The sequence below is a fragment of the Stenella coeruleoalba genome, assembly GCF_951394435.1.
Source record: "Stenella coeruleoalba genome assembly, chromosome: 3".
NCBI classification, from domain to species: domain Eukaryota; kingdom Metazoa; phylum Chordata; class Mammalia; order Artiodactyla; family Delphinidae; genus Stenella; species Stenella coeruleoalba.
Window position 1 is genome coordinate 22,184,277 of NC_137148.1, and position 22,887 is coordinate 22,207,163.

General features: G+C 34.0%; 1 protein-coding gene across 1 annotated transcript in view; it reads right to left on the bottom strand.

The window, feature by feature from the left end:
* Positions 1-8,679, bottom strand: part of CDH9 (cadherin 9) — a 79,486-nt gene extending 70,807 nt beyond the window's left edge. Inside the window, exon 1 of the mRNA XM_079918743.1 lies at positions 8,250-8,679. Within this exon, the coding sequence (XP_079774869.1) occupies positions 8,250-8,477 (228 nt within the window). The 5' untranslated portion in view covers positions 8,478-8,679. The remainder of the gene's footprint in view (positions 1-8,249) is intronic.
* Between the last annotated feature and the right edge of the window lie 14,208 nt (positions 8,680-22,887).

The following is a 22,887-nucleotide window of genomic DNA, read 5'->3' on the forward strand; positions in this document are numbered from 1 at the left end:
GAGATAGGAATGGAAAAGCAGAAATGTGACTCTAAAATAGGCTTGCTGGTCCAGACAAGAAGTGAATAGAAAACATTTACAAATGGCCACAGCAAATTTCCATTTGAAGGTCTGAGTTCTTTGTCAGGAAGAAAACAGTGCACCATCATGTTTCTTAACATGCCAGAGAACCTTAAAATACCAAGGATCATATTGTTTAGAGTAACATATCACAGTAAGGAACTAATTCTCACTACCACTTATGATATAAAACACTCTGAAAGTCCTACCTGATATAATAAACCATGAAACAGAAATAATAAGTATACCTTTGGGGAAAAAATAGAGCTTATTTTGACTTAGCACATTTGAAATATTTTTAAATCTTACAATATTGTAATAAGCCTTACTGGTTCATGAAATGTGCATAGTCACATCATGATGTGATTTCTCAAAAGCAGTCTTGACGTTTAGGTTTTTATCCTCACAGGTAATTTCACTGGACAAATACATCCACTGAGAATAATTATGGAAGCATGACCCAAATAAAGGATATACAGACAGACAAAACTGCTTGATGACACGAAACACCAATCAAAAGAGGTGGTGTTGCAAAGCCTATGACCTTGAGTTAAATTTTTGTGGCCTAATATCATTACCAGACTTTTCCTCTAAGGGTACTTTCCTGATACAGTTAGGAACATATAATTAGAGCCCAAGCAGGAAGAAGCAGTATTACTGGGCTGAGGAGACACTGATTGGAGTTTGGGTTTGCCAGGGTAGATAGAAACTGGAGAGCACAATCTTAGGGAGGAGAGGGTCACAGAGAATGGAACCCTCAAGTCTCTGTTAACATCTCCAAGTTGATATCTAAACTTCACATGCACAATATCCAACTCCAAGAAACTTAGTAGAAAATGTCAGCAAGAAGGCTAAGGAGTTGTGAATTTCATCAGCAGGAAACAGAAATTAGAGTTCAATCTTGCCGAGTTATTGTGGGTTTGCAACTACTCCTATAGAGCTCAGAAAGAGACAAGTCCTAGAAGTAATGACAAAACTGAAATGGTTCAGCCACAATATAAAATCTGTATAAATAAAAAGAGTGATAAAACAAAATGGGTGAGATGTTGATAATTGGTAAATCTTGCTGAATGCTGTATAGTTCTTTGTACAATTTGAATGCCCCTCAGAATGTTTGAAATTAATTCTAAATAAAGTTAAAAGAAATACATGGGGATATTGATTATGATGGCATTTAATCTTTAGATTATTTTTTAATCTTCTAATCCCTAAGCATATTGTATTTCTCCATTTGGTCTCCTTTAATGTTTCTAGCATTCATAGTTCAACTAGAATTCATTGAGAGTTCCAGCTTGTTCATATCACATTCACTTGGGATTTTCTGTCATTTTACTCTTGGTCATTCTGGTGTTTGAGTGGTTTAAATCTACATGTCCATGTTGTTTATTAATTTTGTAGAACTGGCCACAAAAATAAAATGATCGTACATTTTAAAATTTGGTGCAAAAAGATCTGCTGGTCTAAGAAGGCCAGTGAATACCAAGCAGGATTAATAAAACACATTTGGTATCAAAGTAAGATACTTGCTAAGACAAACTATTGAGAACTTTAAAAGCAACCAGAGACAAATACTAATTATATACAGAGCAACAATGGTAAGAATAATGACTGACTTATTAAAAGTAATAGAATCCACAATGCAATGTAACAAAAATTTAAAGTGCTGAAAGGAAAAAGTAAATAAAAACTGTCAAATCAGTATATATTTCTATAACCAATTAAAATATTTTTCAAAATTAAAAGTCAAATAATGATATTTTCAGATTAAAAAGAGGTAAGAAAATTTGCTTCCAGCAAATTCACACTACAAGTGATGCTAAAGGAAGTCTTCAGTTTGAAGGGAAATGATAGCATACAGAAATTAAGATCTACATGAAAGAATGAAAAGCATGACTGGAAGTGGTAATCATGTAATATAACATAATTTTTTTTAATTTTTTGCTTTTAAATAAATAATAAAATGCCTAAATAATAAACATTAGCAATGTATGATGCACTTTATAATATATACAGAAGGAAAATATATGACAAAAATAGAATGAAGTCCTACAGGCAAGAGAAATTATATTGTTGAAAGATTACTGTAATAATTGTAAACATGTTATAAACAATTATAAAATATATAATATTAATTCACTTCACAGTATAATAGGTTAAGGATGAATTATAAAGGACATAAATTCAGATATTTAAAAATATGCAATTAACAAAAAAGATGGTAGGAAAGCAGAAACAAAGGTATGAAAATAAATGGGACAAAAGAAAATAAGAAAATGGCAGACTCGAATCCAAGTTTATCAATAATTGCATTTTATATGAATGGTCTTAACATTCCAATTAAATGTTAAATATTATCAGACTGGATAAAAAAGCGTAACTCTGAGCTGTTTATAAGAGCTGCATTTTTACTATAATTACACAGAAAGACTGAAAACAAAAGCATGGAAAAAGATAAACAACAAAAACACAAACATAAGTGAGTTGGCATGGATAAATTTGGATCAGGCAAAGTAAACTTCAAGCAAGTAGTATTATCAAAGATAAAGATGATGTTTCATAATAAACATCAATTAATCAGAAACATAAAAGATAATTGGCCATGCACCTAATACTTGCATAGAAATAAATTAAAAAATCGACAAACGTAAGAAGAGAACTTTTTAAATGGAACTGTTTAATATTCTTCTAACAGTAAGAATTGGACAAAGGAGATACACAAATTGTAATGACAGAGAACTGAAAAATACCGTCATCATCTTTACCTAAGATTGCAGAATACTATACTCTGTAACTAAGCAATGCACATTTTTATCAAGTATTGAGACACATTTACCAAAATAGTTTTTAAAATGAAGTTTTTTTCTAAAACCAATAACACACAATAGCAACAAATCTTGATTGTATTCATAGAGGAAAAATAGAATATACACTGGGGGAGAATGTAATTTTAATTTAAAAAACCTTTTGTTGTTAGAAAGTACTGAGGGAGTTGAAACTTAACAAAATAACAAACATATCACTTCCCACTGTAGGAGAAGAAGGCCTCTTTCCCCTTAGATTTGCCAAGTTACTTATTCATTAACCTTGAACCCTTGTTTTTGCCTCTAATTTTTAGTTTATAGTTCTAACTATGATGATTTATAGCAATCACATCACTAGGAAATTCTGGCTGAGAAACAGAATATTTACTGAGGAAATTCCACTAATTATAAATTTAATAGCATATCTAGAGTGACCACAATTACTTTATGATTCAAATCAGTGTAAAGAAGGCTAGACAATTTTTAGAATAACTTTCTAACACCTTTCCCATGAACACCACCATCATAGCTATAAGACCCTTAACGTGAGTTATTAGGATTTATTGTGGACAAATTACAAAATGTTTGCATGAGGAAAGTTTGAATATTTGTGATTATCTGGTAAAAATGTCTGTGTTCACTGGAACAGGGAAATATGGCAGTTCCTAAATTAATGAATAAACAAACATTATTAATTTAGAGAATGATTCCAGTTTAGGTGAAAGTTTAGGTATTAGGAATTCAGTCCATTGGATAAGAAAAACAATGTGTCATCTTTCCCCTAAATTGAGACTTCTATTGGGTCTTTCTCCTAGCAGGCCAGCAATAATAGCATTTAGCTTATTATAGATAGAGAATTTCCTATCTACAATAAGCTATTTCTATCTCTTTCGAATATAAGGACCAGTTCATCTTATTGACTCCTATTTTTAGGACTCAGCATAGTGTCCCACATTGTAGGTGTTCAGTTTTTCAAGCTAATTGAACAGTAATGCACAGGGCTAACATCCATATTAAAATACAGTGATAAATTTACAAATAAATATCCAACATACAAATATCCTATGTTGTTGAAAGAGAAGTCGTATAAATTTTCTGAAATGCAGTTGACTAATATACATCCAGAACTTTAAACTCATTCATATCTTTGATTCTGCGAAATTCACTTTCAATAATTTATCCTAAATAAAGATAATTTTTTTGAATTTTTGAATTCTATTTTATTTTTTTATACAGCAGGTTCTTATTAGTTATCCATTTTATACATATTAGTGTATATACGTCAACCCCAATCTCCCAATTCATCCTAAAGATAGTTTAAAACACACTAAAAATTATCAGGTACAAAATTTTTATCACAGAGAGATGTGAGTGTGTGTGTATGTGTGTGTGCATGTGCACACGCATGTATAAAACCAGACAGTCTAAATAGAACATTTGGAAATTTTTTTAATGATTATGTATACGACATAATATGACATGGCTAATATTGACATTTTAACAATATCCAAAAACACAACATCGAATGAGAAAGGCAAAATAAAATATTCATAAAAAATAGAAAATCAAGAATGTTAAGAAAATACAACTAGTAAATAAGTAGAAATATGTAAACAATTTACCTTGTCTTGGTGGTATGCTTATAGTTATCTTTGATTTTTTTAATTAATTTTTAATTTTCTAGACCTGTTTTTTTGTAGGTAGCACAAATTCCTTTTATTATAATGATAATAATGATAATTACTACTACTACTAATAATGATGCTTGTGCTTAAATACTTTCCCCTATCGCTCTCCCTGTACCCTCCTGAAGAATCTACTACTTCTATTTCTTTCTTTTTTCTTTTGTTTTCTTCCTTTTTTAACACTGATGAGTATGTAAGGGTGCATTTGATCCTCTGAAAGTTTGGAAGTAGAGGAAGAGAATGTTGGAGTATTAGAAACAGTTCAAAAGCAGCAAAATCGGTAGAAGATATCAGGAAAAGTCACACATATAATTGGGAATCATACTAATAAACATTTTCTACCACATTCTAATATTTTTTGAATGTTTTTTTACTTATATTCCAGAAAAAATATGCTCACTAATATATTTTAAATGAAAATTTTCCTAGAAGTAGTTATAATTCCTAATTCCATCAGAACTTATTTAACTTTTGATTCTAAATACTTGTGGTAGTTATTTTGGAGTGAAATGATTCTAAACTGTATGTGCTGTTTTGAGGTCCTAGAGCAAAATGGGAGGGGCTTGGTTACAATTAGGGCCCTCAAGTATAACAGAAATATAGAAAGGGAATCAACTTTGGTGTAACGTGTCAGGAACAGGAAATATATTTCTTTTAATTTTGCTCTTTCTGTGCTTTATAGTGTCGATCTCTCAGGACCCAGATTAATAAATACTTAGTAAAGATCTAGAGATATCAACTGAATATTAATTTTGAGTAAATATGTCAAATATTTTGAGAAAATAAGAAAAAAACCTTAAATCTAACACTGATTCAAATCCCAAATGTCACAGATTCTAGGAGATAAATTACTAGACCAAGATAATTAAAATTGTGCCATAAATAAGGTTTTGATAGATGATTTCATAACTTTGACAGGAAATTCTAGCTGGGGAGAATGAAGATGGGCTTAATGTAGGAGGATATACTTGATGTAGGACTTAAAGCAGAGAAGAGATGAGATTATGGAAAAGGATGTTAGATACTCTGTGGAAAAGTGCCTGTGAACATGATCACATAGAGGTCAAGTATTTGGAAAAGGACAGCTTTCACCGTTTTAGGAGCCAAGGCTACTTAATTATGGGAATATAGAACATAGGCAGGAATACACAATGATACTGAACTCTGAAATCTACCTAAGTAAATTTAGGTTATTTTTCTATATACATTTTGTCCAAGAGATTGATATCATTCAAGAAACAGTGTATAATATATTTTTGAGAATTAAAAATTAAATAAAGTCAAGTGAAAAGACTATATTTAGTGTGCTGATGCAATGGTGCAGAGATGTGGTATTACAGTACTGGCAGCGAGGGGATTGGCAGTAAGAATGAAATGATAGCACTCTATTGTAAAAGTAGATTTTGTAGAATTCAGTATGAAATAAGCTTTTGTAGACTGTCCTGAGCACCTAGCCTTAATGCTTAATATTTTTCTCATATGTTCTTAGTTTTAAACAATGAAACTGTAAAGAGCGTTTTGGGGTACAGTGTGCCCATAAATCAGAAGCAGCTGGTACATGTACTGCAGCATAAGTAATGACATTCTAAAACCTTTATAAAGATCATTTATTTAGATTCTGAAAAACACTATAATGTGCTATAAAAACTTATTAAATATCCTTCAGGAAATTTCAGACTTTATTTCTATCTCTGTACAAATCATACTGCCATACTCTAAAAGCCTAAGAGAAAATCGCTTATCCAAGAACATCATTTTATATAAGCTTGGGGAAAATATCCATATTTAGTGCACACATCAACATATGAAAGTTCAAGAGAGAGAGTCATCCCACCATTTGATAATCAAATATAAACCAGATTCCTAACGATTTGGCAACTGGTGTTTCTGTTTCCCATCATTTTAGTTAACACCTACACCAGTACTATCCAATTGTAACCAAGAGTTTCATGAATGTTAGAATTCTCTTCCAGTTCAGAATTCTATGATTATACTTTGGATAATTTCAGCTATGGAATAGTAAACGTTTTGGAGTTAAATCTATGAAAAAATGAGAGCTAATTCTGTAAAAAAGATACCTTATTGAATTTAGATGGTGACTATTTATAGGCAGTTCGACAATTGCACTTAGCAAATCAAGTACAAATACATACCTCTGGGACTTCCCTCGTGGTCCAGTGGTTAAGATTCTGTGCTTCCAAAGCAGGGGGCGCGGGTTTGATCCCTGGTCAGGGAACTAAGATCCCACGTGACACGTGCAGTGGCCAAATAATTTTTTAAAAATACATATCTTTTAACTAAAAGTATTGGTCAATTAAGTTGATACTTCAGAATTATTGTATGAATACTGTTTCCTTTAGAATTAATAAATACTATCTCTGTAAATTTATCTCTTCATGTAATAAATATGTTTTAACAACCAGATATTAAAATACTTAAATCTGCTCAGTTCTCAATAATTATAGACATGTGAGCAATCGATTATTAATCCATGATAGCTATGGATTTTTCAAGATCTAGATCTAATGTGTAAAAAATCAATTGCATATGAAGTTTCTCTAACAGAATAGTAGGAGACTTTGCTATGCTTCTTGTTAAATTTAATTCTTCTCTTGAGCCGTATTACTATTCTGCCCAAGTAATTCAGTCACATGTGTCTGTTCAAATTACTGTGAAACTACATGGCAATTGTTATTACTTTGTAATCTTCCTGAGTAAGAACCAAAGGTGTCCCTTATTATAGAAAACAGAATTAGTAAACTTCAGTTTGCATTATTGTGAAAACAAAAATTGCTCTTCATTTCAACACTTCTGACTTTTCTCTCTTATATTGCAAACATCTGAAATGACATAAAATATTCTACAGTATTTCCTTATAAAAAATCCTGATAATTCATCCTCTTGGTCCTTTGGTACACCTTGACACTGAAAGCAAATTTATCATCCCAGATTTGTGCTCCACCCACAGTGAATTTGTACAAGAGAGTTTAACACAGATTCGCATCCCATGCTGTGTGTAAAAACATCTCAGCATGTTTGGGTGTTTCATAGTAGTGGTCTGACTTCATCCCATTAGACTAACATTTGTGTAGATGTGTGCGCGCATATATATTTGTGTTTCTTTTCTCTGGCCATATGTAATCCCACCACCTTGGATTTATCCACGTGCAATTTTAAATTTTTTTACTAGCACTTCCTACCTACAGACCCAACTCCCTCCACAATCCTAGAAAATATCAGAAATTTGGAGTTAAGAAATCTTAATGACATTTTAATTTAACTTTTTTGATAAATTATTCATCAGCAGAGACCAATACGTTTTGGTAACTTTTGGTATATTGCAATTGCATTTTGCTTTGCTTCATATAACACAGTTATTATTTACCCATAACTTTAAATTTCAAAGAAAGTTTTTTTAAATCATTTAGGTGCACACGCATAATATTAAATCATATCTAGCTGATTAATAAGGAATTAAGTCCACAAATTAGTTTTTTTACTTTGAGGCTTACTATGGTTACTGACCTAAACTAACTACCTGAATAAATCACATTCCCCACACTATCCTACCGAAAGAATTTACATGATGCCTTCTGCACATCGCCATTTGTCAAATATTTTAAAATAATCATTAGTGATGTGGAAAGCTGCTGTAAAAAATTACTATCACTTTCAGCTTCTAGACTTATATAAAAATTCTTACCTTGCCTACATATTGTGTGTCTGTACCTGTGTACTCTTCCAACAAGAAGAATTGATTCCACATCCAGCCACGCTTGGTGCGATGTAGCGTTTTACCATCATCTTGTGTCAGACCCACTATCCTTTCACTTGGTAAATCACTGTTAGCTTTTTCTTGAAATGGGATAGCATCAATTGTATGAAACATATAGGTCCAGATGAATAGTGGTAGGCAGTGATAAGTCCTCATTATCTGCGGCTTCAGCAGGAAATCAAATTCAGTGTACTGTCTGTTTCCCCTGAAAAGTAGCGTGAGAAAAATGGTTTATTAGGTTGTGTTTCATTTTCACATAACTTGTAAACTATAAAACTTTTCTGAATGTTATTTAAATGTTATAAATAATATATCATTAATACATTATTTTTCCATGTTACATCAGTGAACTGTCATTAAAAACTCATATATCATACAGATAAGTAGGGAGACATATATAATACAAATAAATTAAATAGGAATTTAACAGCTGACTTTACTACCACTGTATTACAGCATGTAAATGTGAATATATTAGTAATTTAAATATTCATTATTTTGAAAAGATAAGCTCCAAAATACACCAAAGATCATATCAAGTGTTCCTAAAGTCCTCAAGATTAATAAAAGTAGAATATTTATTAATATATACATATATATGAATAAGAACACTGTTTTCTGTTCACAATCTACCAAATTTTGCAAGCTGTTCTCCACCTCTTCCTCTTCTTCTCCTCCTCCTTATTCTTCTCTAATACGTTGAGATGTTGCCTCAAGGCAAATTAAATGATACCAAATATACTTTGGATTGTGTCTAGCATTACCTAGCACCGTACCATGTTGATCCTTTACAATCAATAACATTTTTTCCCAAAAATCAGTTGAGTAAGTCACTCAAATTTATTTGAGACTGAGGAGAACATGCTCTCCTCATGTTCAGGAACATTTTACCTTATAATTAAAAACAACATCACATATATTTCCTAAAATAATAAAAATAACAGAGCACACAAAATTGGTATTGCAAAATTAGATATGAGGTCTTACCTATGGGATAATTGATCCAGAATTTTGAAATAAACAATGTTTTTCTATTGAGATAGTAAGTTGATTCTTCTTGAAGTAAAAATAATTCATTGGGTATTTCAAATTTAATTTTATTTATTAGTAAATTTTTTTAATTAGTAAGGGATTTAATCTAGAAGATGTGAGATATTGCTGCTGATGTTAACGATTTGATAAGCAATAAAAACCCATCTCCAACTAGTGTAGGCAAAAAAAAAAGAATTCATTGGATTATAATATCAAGTTGTGGAAAGGAAAGAATGAAAGGAGTATAGAAGCAACTGGGCATTTCCTGCTTATGAAAACTAGAATTAGGGGCTTGAGTACTTGAGCTCTCTCTCTCTCTCTCTCTTTTCTCTCTGGCTTTGACCTAAGCCTTCTCAACCTGATGAAATATACAAATACATGAAGTTCAGATTTAACATCATCCAATCCAGAAAGCAACTGATAGTCTTTTCTGTCTTGAGTTTAAAAAATTCTGGAAATGGACTCTAATTTACATGGCTAAGGCCAGATGTCCAATGCTGGACCATATATCTGTGGATTCAGTTGCAGTTATCAAGTCATAAAGGTCAAATATAAGCATCTAGCTTGGCTTTATCCCTTATTATCTGAGACTTTTGGATATTTACTCACATCATTATGTTTCAACTACTTCTTGTATAGAAAGAGAATAATCAATACCTGATTCACAAGGTATTGTTATTAATTTTACTTGAACTTTTATCACAAAGTCATAGTTATTTGTAACACAAAGATTTATTTAATTTTTACAGCAGCATATACCTGTGAGAAAACTGAGGTGTGAGGAATTTAATTTGACAAAGATCATACAGGTAGTAAGTGTTGGAGCTAGTTTTTAGATCCACAGCTTTAAACAATATTTTTTACATAAGATAATACATGTAGCTTATAGTACATTAGCATAGTGCTAGCATACAAATTCTCAACATGTTAGTGTTTTCATTAGCAACATCATCATCGCCATTATCAGCCATGTTTGCTTCCAATATAGTCATATATATGTATTAATCTATCACCAACATAACAGAGTAAAGAATGGATGCTTGCTATTGGTACAGAGCTATTAGCTTGTCCAGCTATATGTACCCTAGTTTCCATACCTATTATTAAAAAAAATGTTCTTACTTAACAAAATACACATATGTGGCCACAAATCTCTCATTCGGAATGAGAGAAATCAAAGTCACATTATTGTCTTTTACTCTGAAATCTTGGGCAATGATAATTATTTTTGATGGGAGAAATTTTCACATATTGAGGTATGAGGAAGTCATTCTGGCTTATACATTGTTTAACTTGAACTTTATGCTAATTAAGAGTGTTTCCATGGCTTATTGAGCATGCATTGTACATCTGCTTTAACCATTTAAGAAAAGAGTGCATTTAAAAACAAAAATGGAGTAATTGTGGTTCAGTCATCCAAACTGGAGATGCGTGGCCATTGAGGACATGGTTTTAGACACTTTCCTGCGTCACTGAGAACTTGAATTTCCTAAACTGTATCAGACTCAAGGACACCACCCGCATTCTCTAAACAACATCTCCTAGCAGCTGCAACATTATGATCTCAAGGTCTCTCCTTGAAATTATGCAACCATTTTGGACCCCAACCAATCCTTGATTAACAAGGATTGTTGTTCTTGATAGCTCCAATTCTAATTCTTGACAAACAGCTTATGTAATTTTTTAATGTATAAAGGTTTTTGCCCTTGTAAGCCTCCTTCATTTCATAGTCTGGCGGAACACAATTCAAGTTCTTGAATCTATGTCTTTCGGGCTAAAGTCCTCAGCTTGGCCCAAATAAAACTCTTTTTATTCTTATTATAGATTGTTTATTGATTTTTCCATCAACATCCTTATTTTAGATTGTTTATTGATTATTTCCGTCAACTTTATGTGGCTATTACCAATCCTGTAAACTACTGGAAACTGGTAAATTTAACCACAACCTGTAAAACTCTGAAATAAATGTCAGAACACTACAATGTCAAATAATGCTTACAAAAAGTGTAATGGAAAAGTAATATCTAATGCCCAGTAGATTAGAATATGCCTGCATTTTATTGATCAAGGATGGTGCAGTAGAAAATGAGCAGCCAGAGAATCTCAAGAATAACTGTTAATTCACTTTGATGAAATACAACAAATTCCTTAGTTGACTACACTGGGTAACCTGGTTTCTTCCCACTGGGAAATTTCCTTTGGCCATCGTCCTTGCTGATGACACTTGCAAGAGAAATTGAAGAGCATTCTTCATTTCCTGTGGCCTGTTCTATGATGTCCACTTTGGGTAGAATGTAAGCCTTTAAGCGAAAAGTTTAGCTGTATATTAGATGGAGCCAGAGACTTAGGCGACCAGGATCCCATAGGCCACTATAAGCTATAGTAAGAAATTTGTTTTCGTTTCCAGTGCAAGCAGTTGGAAGACTTTAACATGCCATGTTTAGAAAAGATCAGTCTGGCTACAGATCAGAACATAGGTTAGAGGATAGGAAAGGCTTTGGTTAAGGGGGAGACAGTTAAAGTCATCACTGTAGGGCAGAAAGAGATGATGATGGCTCATAGAGAAGTTTGAAGTGGACACTGTTATTCTACTCAGGTTTCCTTTGATTCTTTAATATGGGCAACACACACACACACATACACACACACACACACACACACACACTGCATGCACTACAATTTTTGTATGCTTTGCTTCTAATGGCCTGCACCTGCAACTCTTTGAAGGACTTCCCTTGGCTACTGGAGCCACTTTGCTCACAGGCACAGAGAGCCTAAATGCCTGCAAGTTTACAATTGTCTCCCTTGGAATCCCTGAGCCATTGTCTAACAGGTACAGAAGTATTAAAACCAACATGTTATTTGCATCCCAGAGCTCCCCTAAAGAATCATGCTGGGCTTCCCTGGTGACACAGTGATTGAGAATCCGCCTGCCAATGCAGGGGACATGGATTTGATCCCTGGTCCGGGAAGATCCCACATGCCGCAGAGCAACTAAGCCCGTGTACCACAACTACTGAGCCTGCACTCTAGAGCCCACGAGCCACAACTGCTGAGGGCGTGTGCCACAAATACTGAAGCCTGCACACCTAAAACCCATGCTCCTCAACAAGAGAAGCCACCACAATGAGAAGCCCGTGCACGGCAACGAAGAGTAGCCCCTGCTCTCCGCAACTAGAGAAAGCCCGCGTGAAGCAACGAAGACTCAATGCAGCCAAAAATAAAATAAATAAGTAAATAAATTTATAAAAAAAAGAAAAAAAGAATCATGCTGAGGCTGGAACTGACTGAAATTATACTCTCACTTGGATTCTTCTTCCTGTCTTGCTTTCCCACTCTCTCCCTCACTTCCTGACCTAGAAGCAATCTGTTAACCTATCACTGGCACCCAAATCCTTGCCTCAAGGTCTGTTTCTGAGGAACCAGACCTAAGACCAGAGTAAGATCTTCATAGTCAATATTCAGAAAAGGAAATACTACTTTCTCATGTATTGATTATAAAGGATTAAATAAAGGAGAAATAAAATATAACTCCTAGATTATTAGTTTGTGAACTAGGTAGATGATTGAGTTATTTTTTATTTTATTTATTTTTTTTGCGGTATGCGGGCCTCTCACTGTTGTGCCTTCTCCCGTTGCGGAGCACAGGCTCCGGACGCACAGGCCCAGCGGCCATGGCTCACGGGCCCAGCCGCTCCGCGGCATGTGGGATCTTCCTGGACCGGGGCAGGAACCCTTGTCCCCTGCATCGGCAGGCGGACTCCCGACTACTGTGCCACCAGGGAAGCCTGATTGAGTTATTTTTGAGTGTCATTTATATCAGGGGAAAAGAAAATCTATTAGAAAAATAAAGAATCATTTTTCTTCTTGTTTTTGGTCAAAATGAAGTCATTTTTATACTGCTACTACTAACATTTCAGATAATTAACAATAGGAAGCACAGTGATCCACTGGTCTACTGATTTTATGTAATTGAATTTATATATTTATGGCAACCTTTAAAAATAGATCCTTTTGTAATCCTTCATATCCCTCATATTATTATAAGGAAACTGAGGCACAGAGAGGTTAAATGACTGCACAAGTTCATATAAATAGCAACAGAAAGATTGAAAATTAAATCTAGGCACTCCCTTGCACTTGGGCTCTACTACTCTAGAAATAGCCTACTAACATCTGTGATGCTGGCAACCAACATTTATTCTAACTTGCCTTCTGTGTTGTAGGCACTGTGCTAAGTCTTTTTTCAGACACCGTTTCTTTAACACTCCTTGTAACAATATTATAAGGAACGTATGACCATATTAGAAAGAGGGGTAAACTGGGGTTGAAGTAACTTGCTAAAATCACAGAATGGCAGGCACCTGTGGGAAAGTGGAAGGCATCCAGGATTTGAATTCTGTCAGACTGATGTCAGTGCTCCTGATATTAATTGTACTGCTGTTAAGTAATATTCCTCCATATTCACCCACCTGGAAGCCTCCTTCAGGAGCTTTACGTGCTTGCCCAGATCAAGTTTTTTGCCTTACTTATACTCTGACCTTGAACAATCTTACTGGCTCATCCACAGTCAACTCCTCATTATTTTCAGTTTCTATATCATATTTTGCTTTCTTGCAAAGTCTTCCATAACAACATTTTCAAAAAGAGCTTACCCAACTTCAGTCTCTACTGATTTCTTTCATACCATCCATTTATTTCCTTCATATAATTTACAATGATTTTAATTATACCTTTCATTTAGTGGATTATGTTTGTTGACTGTTTCCTTTAGTTATAATGTAACTTGTATGGTGGTGAGATATTTTGTAAATCACTGTGTCCTACATGAAACAATTATTGACATGCCATAGGTAATTGAAAATGTATTTGTAAAATTAACTGGTTAGTTGATTCATGCCTAAAATGGATAATCCTAATTTGAGCCTGGGATCACATATGAGATTGACAATATTCAATTGCAAAAGCAAGCTGTTAGAGATATGGAAAGAGTTTAACTGGGAGGAAATGTGCCTTTTAAAAGAGTTCTGGTGTTTTTTCTAACAAATGAAATACAGTCTGCAGTGAAGTAAGAGTAATAATCATAAAAGTTCACATAACATGGGATTAAGTATGAACTTCACAAAATGATTGGTATAAATTATACAGTGTTTTAACAGTGAAGCCCTTTTATTAAATACCTTCATTTTCCTCATAATTCTAGGCATAATTCTTTCACCTTTAGGAAAAATTAGTGTATCCCTCCCGGGCCAATTTAACACCTATACATTCCTCAGCTCTTAGACAAAAGTGCACATTATAAAGGATTTTTGTTGCATTTGTTTTTAAAGTTAGCAAGCTCTTATCCCATAGGGTTTATTAAAAATTCTTCATATCCTTTATTAATTCAATAGCAACAAGCTGATTACTAATTTTTTCTATGGTTAATTATCTCTATCAGCCTTAAATGCTCTGCATTTTAATCACATTTTTTGTTGATAAATAAATACCATCAGATGCATTATGAAGTGTAATATTTTAAGTTTGGTTTAATTTTGATTTTGTAATCAGGGAATTCACTTGAATCTTGTTAACTTTAAAAACTGAAAATTATTTTATTATAATTCCCTTGTTCTCTTAATTATATTTCAATTGCATTTGTGAAAAATGGCTGTTGGCTATTTGTGAACCAAGAAAAAATGTAAATTATTGTAATTAAATAGGATGTTCAGCATATAAAATCCACATCCAAAATTGAATTATATCATTATTTCTTATCACTATAGTTTAAACTCAGATAAAGTATTTTCATTATCCCAATCATGTTTTTCAGGCAAAGTTTCTCAGATAAAATGTACATACAAAACATGTGTATGTGATTGATTTTAGTATATTATCATTTTAAGATTTGTAGTCAACAAAGTACTTCCACATACATTAACGTATTTATCAAAAAAAAAAAAAAACTTCTGGGCTATAGGCATATTTTCTGAATCCTTTTCCAGATGAGATATATAAGGTTTGGAGAGATAAAGAAAGCTATATGTGATTACGTAGTTATTTTGTGGATTTGGCAAAAGGCATACATATGTTGTTTGATCTTTCCAACACACTATTGTATTTTTTTATACTGTTTGGTGAAATAAGTCTGAAATTTCAGCTAGTTAAATGACACATATACAAAGAATCAATTCTGTGAATATGAACAGACACCAAAATTACAAGTCTTTTAAGTCTTGTAATCAAGGAACTATTTAGGGATATATGTTTTAACATATCTATTTTTCATAGTAATTGATAATTCTTACATTTATTATATAAATATATGTGTATATATATGAAATTGATCATTTTTTGTTATATTTATTTAATTTATATATAAGTTTGCTAAAATAATTTACTGATACTTTTGGAAGAATTTCATGTCCAATTATTATCACATTATAATTTGGGATTCTATCTTTAACTAAATGTGATAAAACTATTTCAAGAAAAACAGACATTAATGGAATAAATATGAGCTGCCAGCTTTCTATAAGCATCCTTAATAGTTTCCACCACTAAACTAAACTTCAAAAATGTAGCTTAAGGTCTTCTCTAGAAATCTGAGAGTGTAAACCGGTGTCAGCAGAGAAGCTCTACAACAGGTTTTGCCAATATCCTACCAAAATAACAATAATAACATTATACATAACAGAATATAAATATATACATATAAGATTATAGAATATAAAGACATGTAAACAACTTATTGCCAGCATCTGAGAAAAATAAACACTGTAAGAAAAGTGGAGCTAGATTAAACAATAAATAATGGTGGATGATTCTCTATGATTTATGGAAAACATATCATTTTCAAACAAAAGGAGTTAGGCAAAGCAGGTTTTTTCCCAGTATCAGTCCCCTGAATGGGAATCAAGGGGTCAAAACTTACATAAGACCCTCTACTACAAAGATGCCCCCTTTGTAGTTGGCCAAGATACTACTATATCTATTCAATTAAGGAACCCCCTATAATAGAACAGGACAAAGAAATAATGGGACACTTTAGGGGGTATTATTTTGGACATATTTTAATTTGGAGATATGCCTTATAAGTGAATCATCTTAGGGTCAGCGATGGAAAAACTATTAGGAAAGAGCTATGTTCACAATTTCTTTAAGAAGGTTGGCTATCAAGGCATTATTGATGTAGGGAACAAGTGGAATTTGATATCATCACAAATGGGGATATTTTTAGTCTGTGTGTTCTGAAACTCTGGAAACTGGACAAAAAGTTTTTCAAGTTGGTGTGGCAAAATGACATAATATGCAGCATGAAATTGGGCTATAATAAAACTAAGGGGACTGCACACCATTTTATTAGCATAAGCACATGCAGTTACACTTTCATCTGAGGGAAAAAACAAAGCACAACAGAGAGTCTATGAAGATGTAGGAAATCAGACAAAGAGAAGGCTTTCCACAGGAAAAAATAATTAAGCTAGTACAGAAGTTAAAGTTTCCCAGTCTCAACACTTCTCGCAGTCTGTGAGCCACTTGTTTTTCTCTTCCTGCACCTTAAATTTCTGCTCTTACTTTTTAAATTCACCAATAAAAAGTGAGAAACCCTAGGCCCCCACTCTCGACCCCAGTAAAAATAGAACCCCAGACCCATGCACTAGCTATCGCGCTCTCTCTCTCTCTCTGTCTCTCTCTCCAGCTCCTCCTCCCCAAGACCTACATGTGTGCTCCTAGGTGTGCCATGTGCTTTCCAGGAGTTGTGAGTAATAAACCTTCGGGGTTTTTTCCCCAGAGTTTTCTGATGGTTATTGCTGAGGGTGTTTTGCAATCATAAGAAACACAAGGACTTGTCTAGCCACGACATTGCTTATCAGTAGGCTCAGACTAGCACAAAATGTAGATCAATGGGTAAACAAATTGTGGTATACCTATATAATATTATTCAGTGATAAAAAGAAATGAGCTATCAAGTCACACACACACAAAAACGAGGAAACTAAAATACATAGTGCTAAGTGAAAAACTAAAATGCATATTTCAAGTTCGATAAAGCTAGATAATGATTCAAACACTATGACAATCTGGAAAAGGCAAAAGTATAGAGACAATAGAAAGATCAGTGGTTGCAGTGGTTTGAGAGGAAGATAGTAGGGATGAATAGGTGAACAAAGGTGAACTTTAAAGCAGTGAATTCTGTATGATACTGGTTACATGACATTATACATTTGCCAAAACCCATACAGTTTTACAGCACAGAATAAACTTTAATATATGCACATTAAAAGAAAAAAATCATTTAGGAATTGGGGACTGGAGAGGTGAGGTCCAAGGAGGAATGCAGACTACTACAAGATAATCTAACTTTAAAATTGTATGACACAACCTGAGTGAAAGGAGGAGGAGGGAAAGGTACTGCCCTAAATAACTCTGGAAATGAGTCAAGTCTCTAAGACTAAATGGAAAGAAATACATGTATGCACTGCATTCTAGTTAATAAAGTTGTTTCTTCTGAGGGTATAGGTTAACAATTATGCTGTTCTACATTTATACTGAAATTGAATAAGTAAATGGATGACAGATATTGGGAGTTACATTTCTTGCTGTTGTTGTGAGAATTTACAGATAAGCAAGGAGAGGAAGACAGCCTGATCCATGTGGTAATGGATTAGAGTTGGAGAAGTCAAAGAAAACTCATGTACTTTAATATAATTACAGATGGCTATATATTGAAATATTTATAGATATGTGTATACGTACAAGGTAGTCTACACACATATGTATTCCTTGCTCTGTTAGCTGAGATGGGCTAGCAGCAATACCATCCAGTACCAGTGAACTCACCTAGCATCCAGATCTTTGTTTCTAATACCATTTTCTAATTAAAGGAACCAGGGCTCCTTGGAGAAATGTCTGATTCTAGGACTAGAGCAGGAAATATACAAGATGAGGCAGTAGCATCTTATAGTGCCAGAAGCAGTGAAGCAGTGCTTAACACAAACACACATACACACACACACACATACACACACACACCCCTAAAACACTACACCATCCCTTTAACCCTGCCCACACTCTCCATTAAGTCCTTCCCAATCATTCAGTATGTCATCTGTTTCCTGAAAATATCCTGACAGAAACACTGGGGAAAATGTAAAAATGAACTAAATGTCTAAGACTAGGAAAAAGGTAAATAAATCATGCAATTTATATGTAATATGAGGACATATCATGAAGTCAACAAAAAAATCCATGTAGTAATTCTTTCACGAGATATATATAAAGTGCCTACTCTTTTTCTAGACATTTTTCTAGTTGAACAGAATAGCAGTTTCTTTAAGGAGTTTATATTCTAGGAATGTGTTCTACATGTATAACAAGAGAGTGTTTATGCCACATCCCTGAATAGGTTACTGACATTATAAGTCATTTATTGAATAATACTTAATCTATCAGGAAAATGAAAGAAAAATTTATATTTCAAATTTTTAATCAGTGGAGAAAGGTGTAAATGGATTTTCTACCTGTGGTTTCATGTCAGCTTTCAGTGTCAAAAATGAGCATCAGAGCCTGTCAGATGCAAATTAATGAATGTCCCACATGCATCAGCCTACACTGTTTCTCATTTAACAGAGAGCACATAGTGCTAAAAATGGTCCATATTTAAAACTGTATTTGATTTGACATAGCTTTTTTCCTGAGTTAGCTCTGGAAAGCAATAGTTCAGACCAAACTGTTGGCCAGCTTATGTCTTAGGGTGGAGCAGGAGAGCATGGGAACAAGTGGGTGGGTTGTAGGATGTGCTTGGCGGTACCGAGGAGAGGAGGGTAAATTAAATAGCTATGAAAGGGCAAATTACAAAACAAATATGCAAGCATTTATAATAATTACCACAGTACAGATGACAAGTTAATATTATTATCAAAAATCAAGAGAGTATTATGGATTTTAAACAAGAATTTTAACTTTTTTGTTTCATGAATCTTTCTGTCAGTCTGATGACAGAATAATATTTTTAATGCATGAATTAAGAAATAAGATATATAGTATTAAAAAGGAAATCAATTTTATTAAAATATAGCTATCAAATTATTTTTAGAAACTGGTTGTTATAAAATAATACCTATGCTTCTTAAGTAATGCAATAAATAACAAGACCTAGTAGCAGATCTGATTAGTTCCAAAACTTCTGTAGATGGATACCCATAAACATAATTTGGGGATATGTTAAACTTCAATTAGAGATTAGTACAGATATTAATGTAATGTTTCTCAGTTTAAATTTATGGACTCCATGTTTCAAAATAAAAGGGACTTAAAATTTGAAAAAAAAATGTATTTACGTTGACATTGTAGATGTAGGCAGAAGAGTGGAATGAACAGTAAATACGGAGAGAGGGATAGGGGTTAATATCCTGAGTGTGTCACTGTTTTAATGAGCTTAGGTGAGTTTATTAACTAGAATTTATTTTCATCATATCTAGAATGGGAATCATAAGCTTACCTTAACAGGAGATATAATAATTAAATAAAATCATGTGTATAAAAAGAATTTGAAATATAGTACATCCATGACACATAATTAAAGTCTTCCTTTCCTTCAAAGTAACCTATTGATTAGGTCGTTATATAATTATATTCTATTACTGTGCAATAAAACATTATGCATTTGCCTAGAAAACTATAATGAGATTTGAGAGGGTTGTAACTATTACATTAACCATTTTACAGGCATAAGCACATCCCTGGTTTACCCTAAGTGCTAATCTGGAATCTGTAGTAGTAGACTCTATTGTGTTCCATGCTGATCTCATTTACCATGTTAATCTACTTACCAGCCAGCTGCTCTGAGGTTTGCCTGCTAAGTGCCTATAGCCTCTCCCTTCTTCTGAGAATTTTTCTGGACTGATGAGAACCACTAAACTAGGGTGTTTTCTTCCACTTTCTCTCTCCTGATTCATTCCCTATTTACAGTTTCCTCCTGAGAAGCACGTTTTCAGTCAATCACCTGTACTCAAATCCAAGTCTCAGTCTGATTCTAGAGAATTACCTAAGATTATCTATATGGTCCGAATGAGCATTGGGTCTGTTAGAAGGGAGCCATTCACCTATTCTTCAAATATTTGTCTGGTGCCTACTATTGCCAGGCATATAGCACACTTCAGGTGCTTGGGATACAAACAAAACATGCAGAAAGAGAAACACTATACAATAAACACAATAAATATGAAAAACATATAGTAGAAAGTATTCAGTGCTATTGAAAAAAAAACTTAGAGCAATACAGTGGGATGTGAATATAGGGGCTGGGCAGGGGAAGGGAAGTGAAATCCCAGGTTGGTCTCATTGAGAAAGCATTGAGTAAATACTTGAAGAAAGGGGAGCCATCCAATTAGATATGTGGGGGATGTTCTTTCAGTCATAGTAAAAGCTAGATCAAGGGTCCTACAGCAATAGAGTGCCTGGTTTGTTTCAGTTGTGTCTATCTGATAGAAGTAAGTGAGGGAGAGAGTATAGGAGAAGCAGGACAGAGCAACTGAAGGAGTGGTGCGTGGAGAGGGTTCTTGTAGCCCAGAGAGGAAAGTGTATGAAGGAGGAGGTAGTGACATCAAACCAAGTGATCAAAACTATGGGGACTGGAAGTTGACCATTGGATTGAAACCATAACCTTCACTATGTAATTAATATATTGCAGTGCTTTTATGAACAAATATAGACTGTCTTTTACCATTCAAGTGGTCTCTAAATGTTCAAAAAATCAAATGGTCTAGCTTTTAATTCCTAGAAGATGCTACAATCTCTCTTAGTGACGAATACATTTGCAAATGTTCTAATATCTGTCATGATTTCATTTTTCTGTAGAGTCAGCCTTGAAAACTGTTCAAATATTAAGATTTGGATTCTTACAGGTCACTGTTTGAGGCATGACCTCTGGCTCTTTCAAGTCCTAGCTAGGTGACCCTGAACGTGTTATTTAATCATTGGTTCCCTGGTTGCCTTGATGTGCCTGTTGTACTGTTGCTTTTTTTAGTGTTTTGAGTTAAACTGCTTGATACACATAAACTAAATAGAATAATGCCTGACTATACTAGTTTGAATGGGTTAGTTAATACAGTGATAACATTATATTAAAACAATAATGTATATTTCTCACACACACAGCAAGTTTATCATAGGTCAGCTAGTGAAGGTCGTTCTACCTCATCTTTATCAGAATTTCAGGCTGAGGGAGACATGCTCCAATCTCTGCTTCTACCTTTGCCAAGGCAGGAAAAAAATAACTTTGGCATTTGGTCAATTCCATTAACTTTTCATTGACCAAATCAGGTTGCTTTGTCTAACTTCAAAGGTATTGGTGAAGTACCTTCCTACAAAACACTTAGAAATATTTGGCAAATAACAAGGATGATCATTATAATTAAAGCCCTAGCTACCAAATATAAGGCTGATTCTTCCTCCTGGAGAAAAATATACCAAAATACAACTCACAGGTCACATGCAGACTTGTCATGAAGTTCAAATTGAGGGATTGTACAAAGGGGATAGCGTGCAGTAGTCTGTACATCAAGTCCAGATGAAGTGTCACATGACCTGAGACCTATGAACTAAAATAGTATATCTATTCCCCACACATGCAACAAATAGGTTGAGACAGGGGCAATATAAACATAATGCTTTTCTTCTGAAATCCATGGCAATTTTGAAATCAGGTTTGCATATCCTACTATCCTGGCAGTGGAGAATTAGGCCATAATTAGACCTTATTCTTCAAGTCTGGTTCCTGAGAGGGTCTCCCTTGTCCACTGTTCTTTGTAGCTCTTCACCTTCTGGAATTCTTTCATATTCATTGATCTCTCTGACCACAGCTGAAGAAGGCCGTATGACTCCTTGACAGTTGAAAAAAAATTCTTAGCCAGTTTACTGGCTGTGGAAATTGATAGCCCAAAGATCATTTTAACAATGAGACCCAGGTTTTTTGGTCTGGGCTCGTGGTTTTTTGGCAGTACTACTCTTAAAAACTAAATCCTCTTTTTCTATTTGGCTCTTTTCAGTTTCATGTGTCAAGAGACACTCCATAGAATATTTTCTACTTATACATACTTAGATTTTCTATACTTATTTTCTTACCACTGCTCCACAGGTCTTGCTATATTAACTTGATTTTAGTTTCCTTAGTCTTATTGGGCTTTACAGGACAAACCACAGCTTTAGTGTCTTTAACATGAGAAATTTTGTCCAAGTAAAAGGATTTATTGGGAACACTTAACTGGGTCCTGAATTATTTGCTGTAGGGTCAGACCACACAAGATGCCTGTTCACTTGCTCTCTGTACATTCCTTGCTAGACCAGTGCCTGCTTCACTTACACTCTACTCACATTACTGAACTTCATACATATTAGCTCCAGGCCCCAGCTAATGATTGTTCTAGCTTTAGATCATAACATCTCTACTATGATAGCTTATCAAAGGGGCAGTGAGGGGCATCCCTCTCTGCTGGTTTCCCTGGTAACCCATGAGCCAACCTGCCCTCAATTCCCCCTGTAACTGGCAATC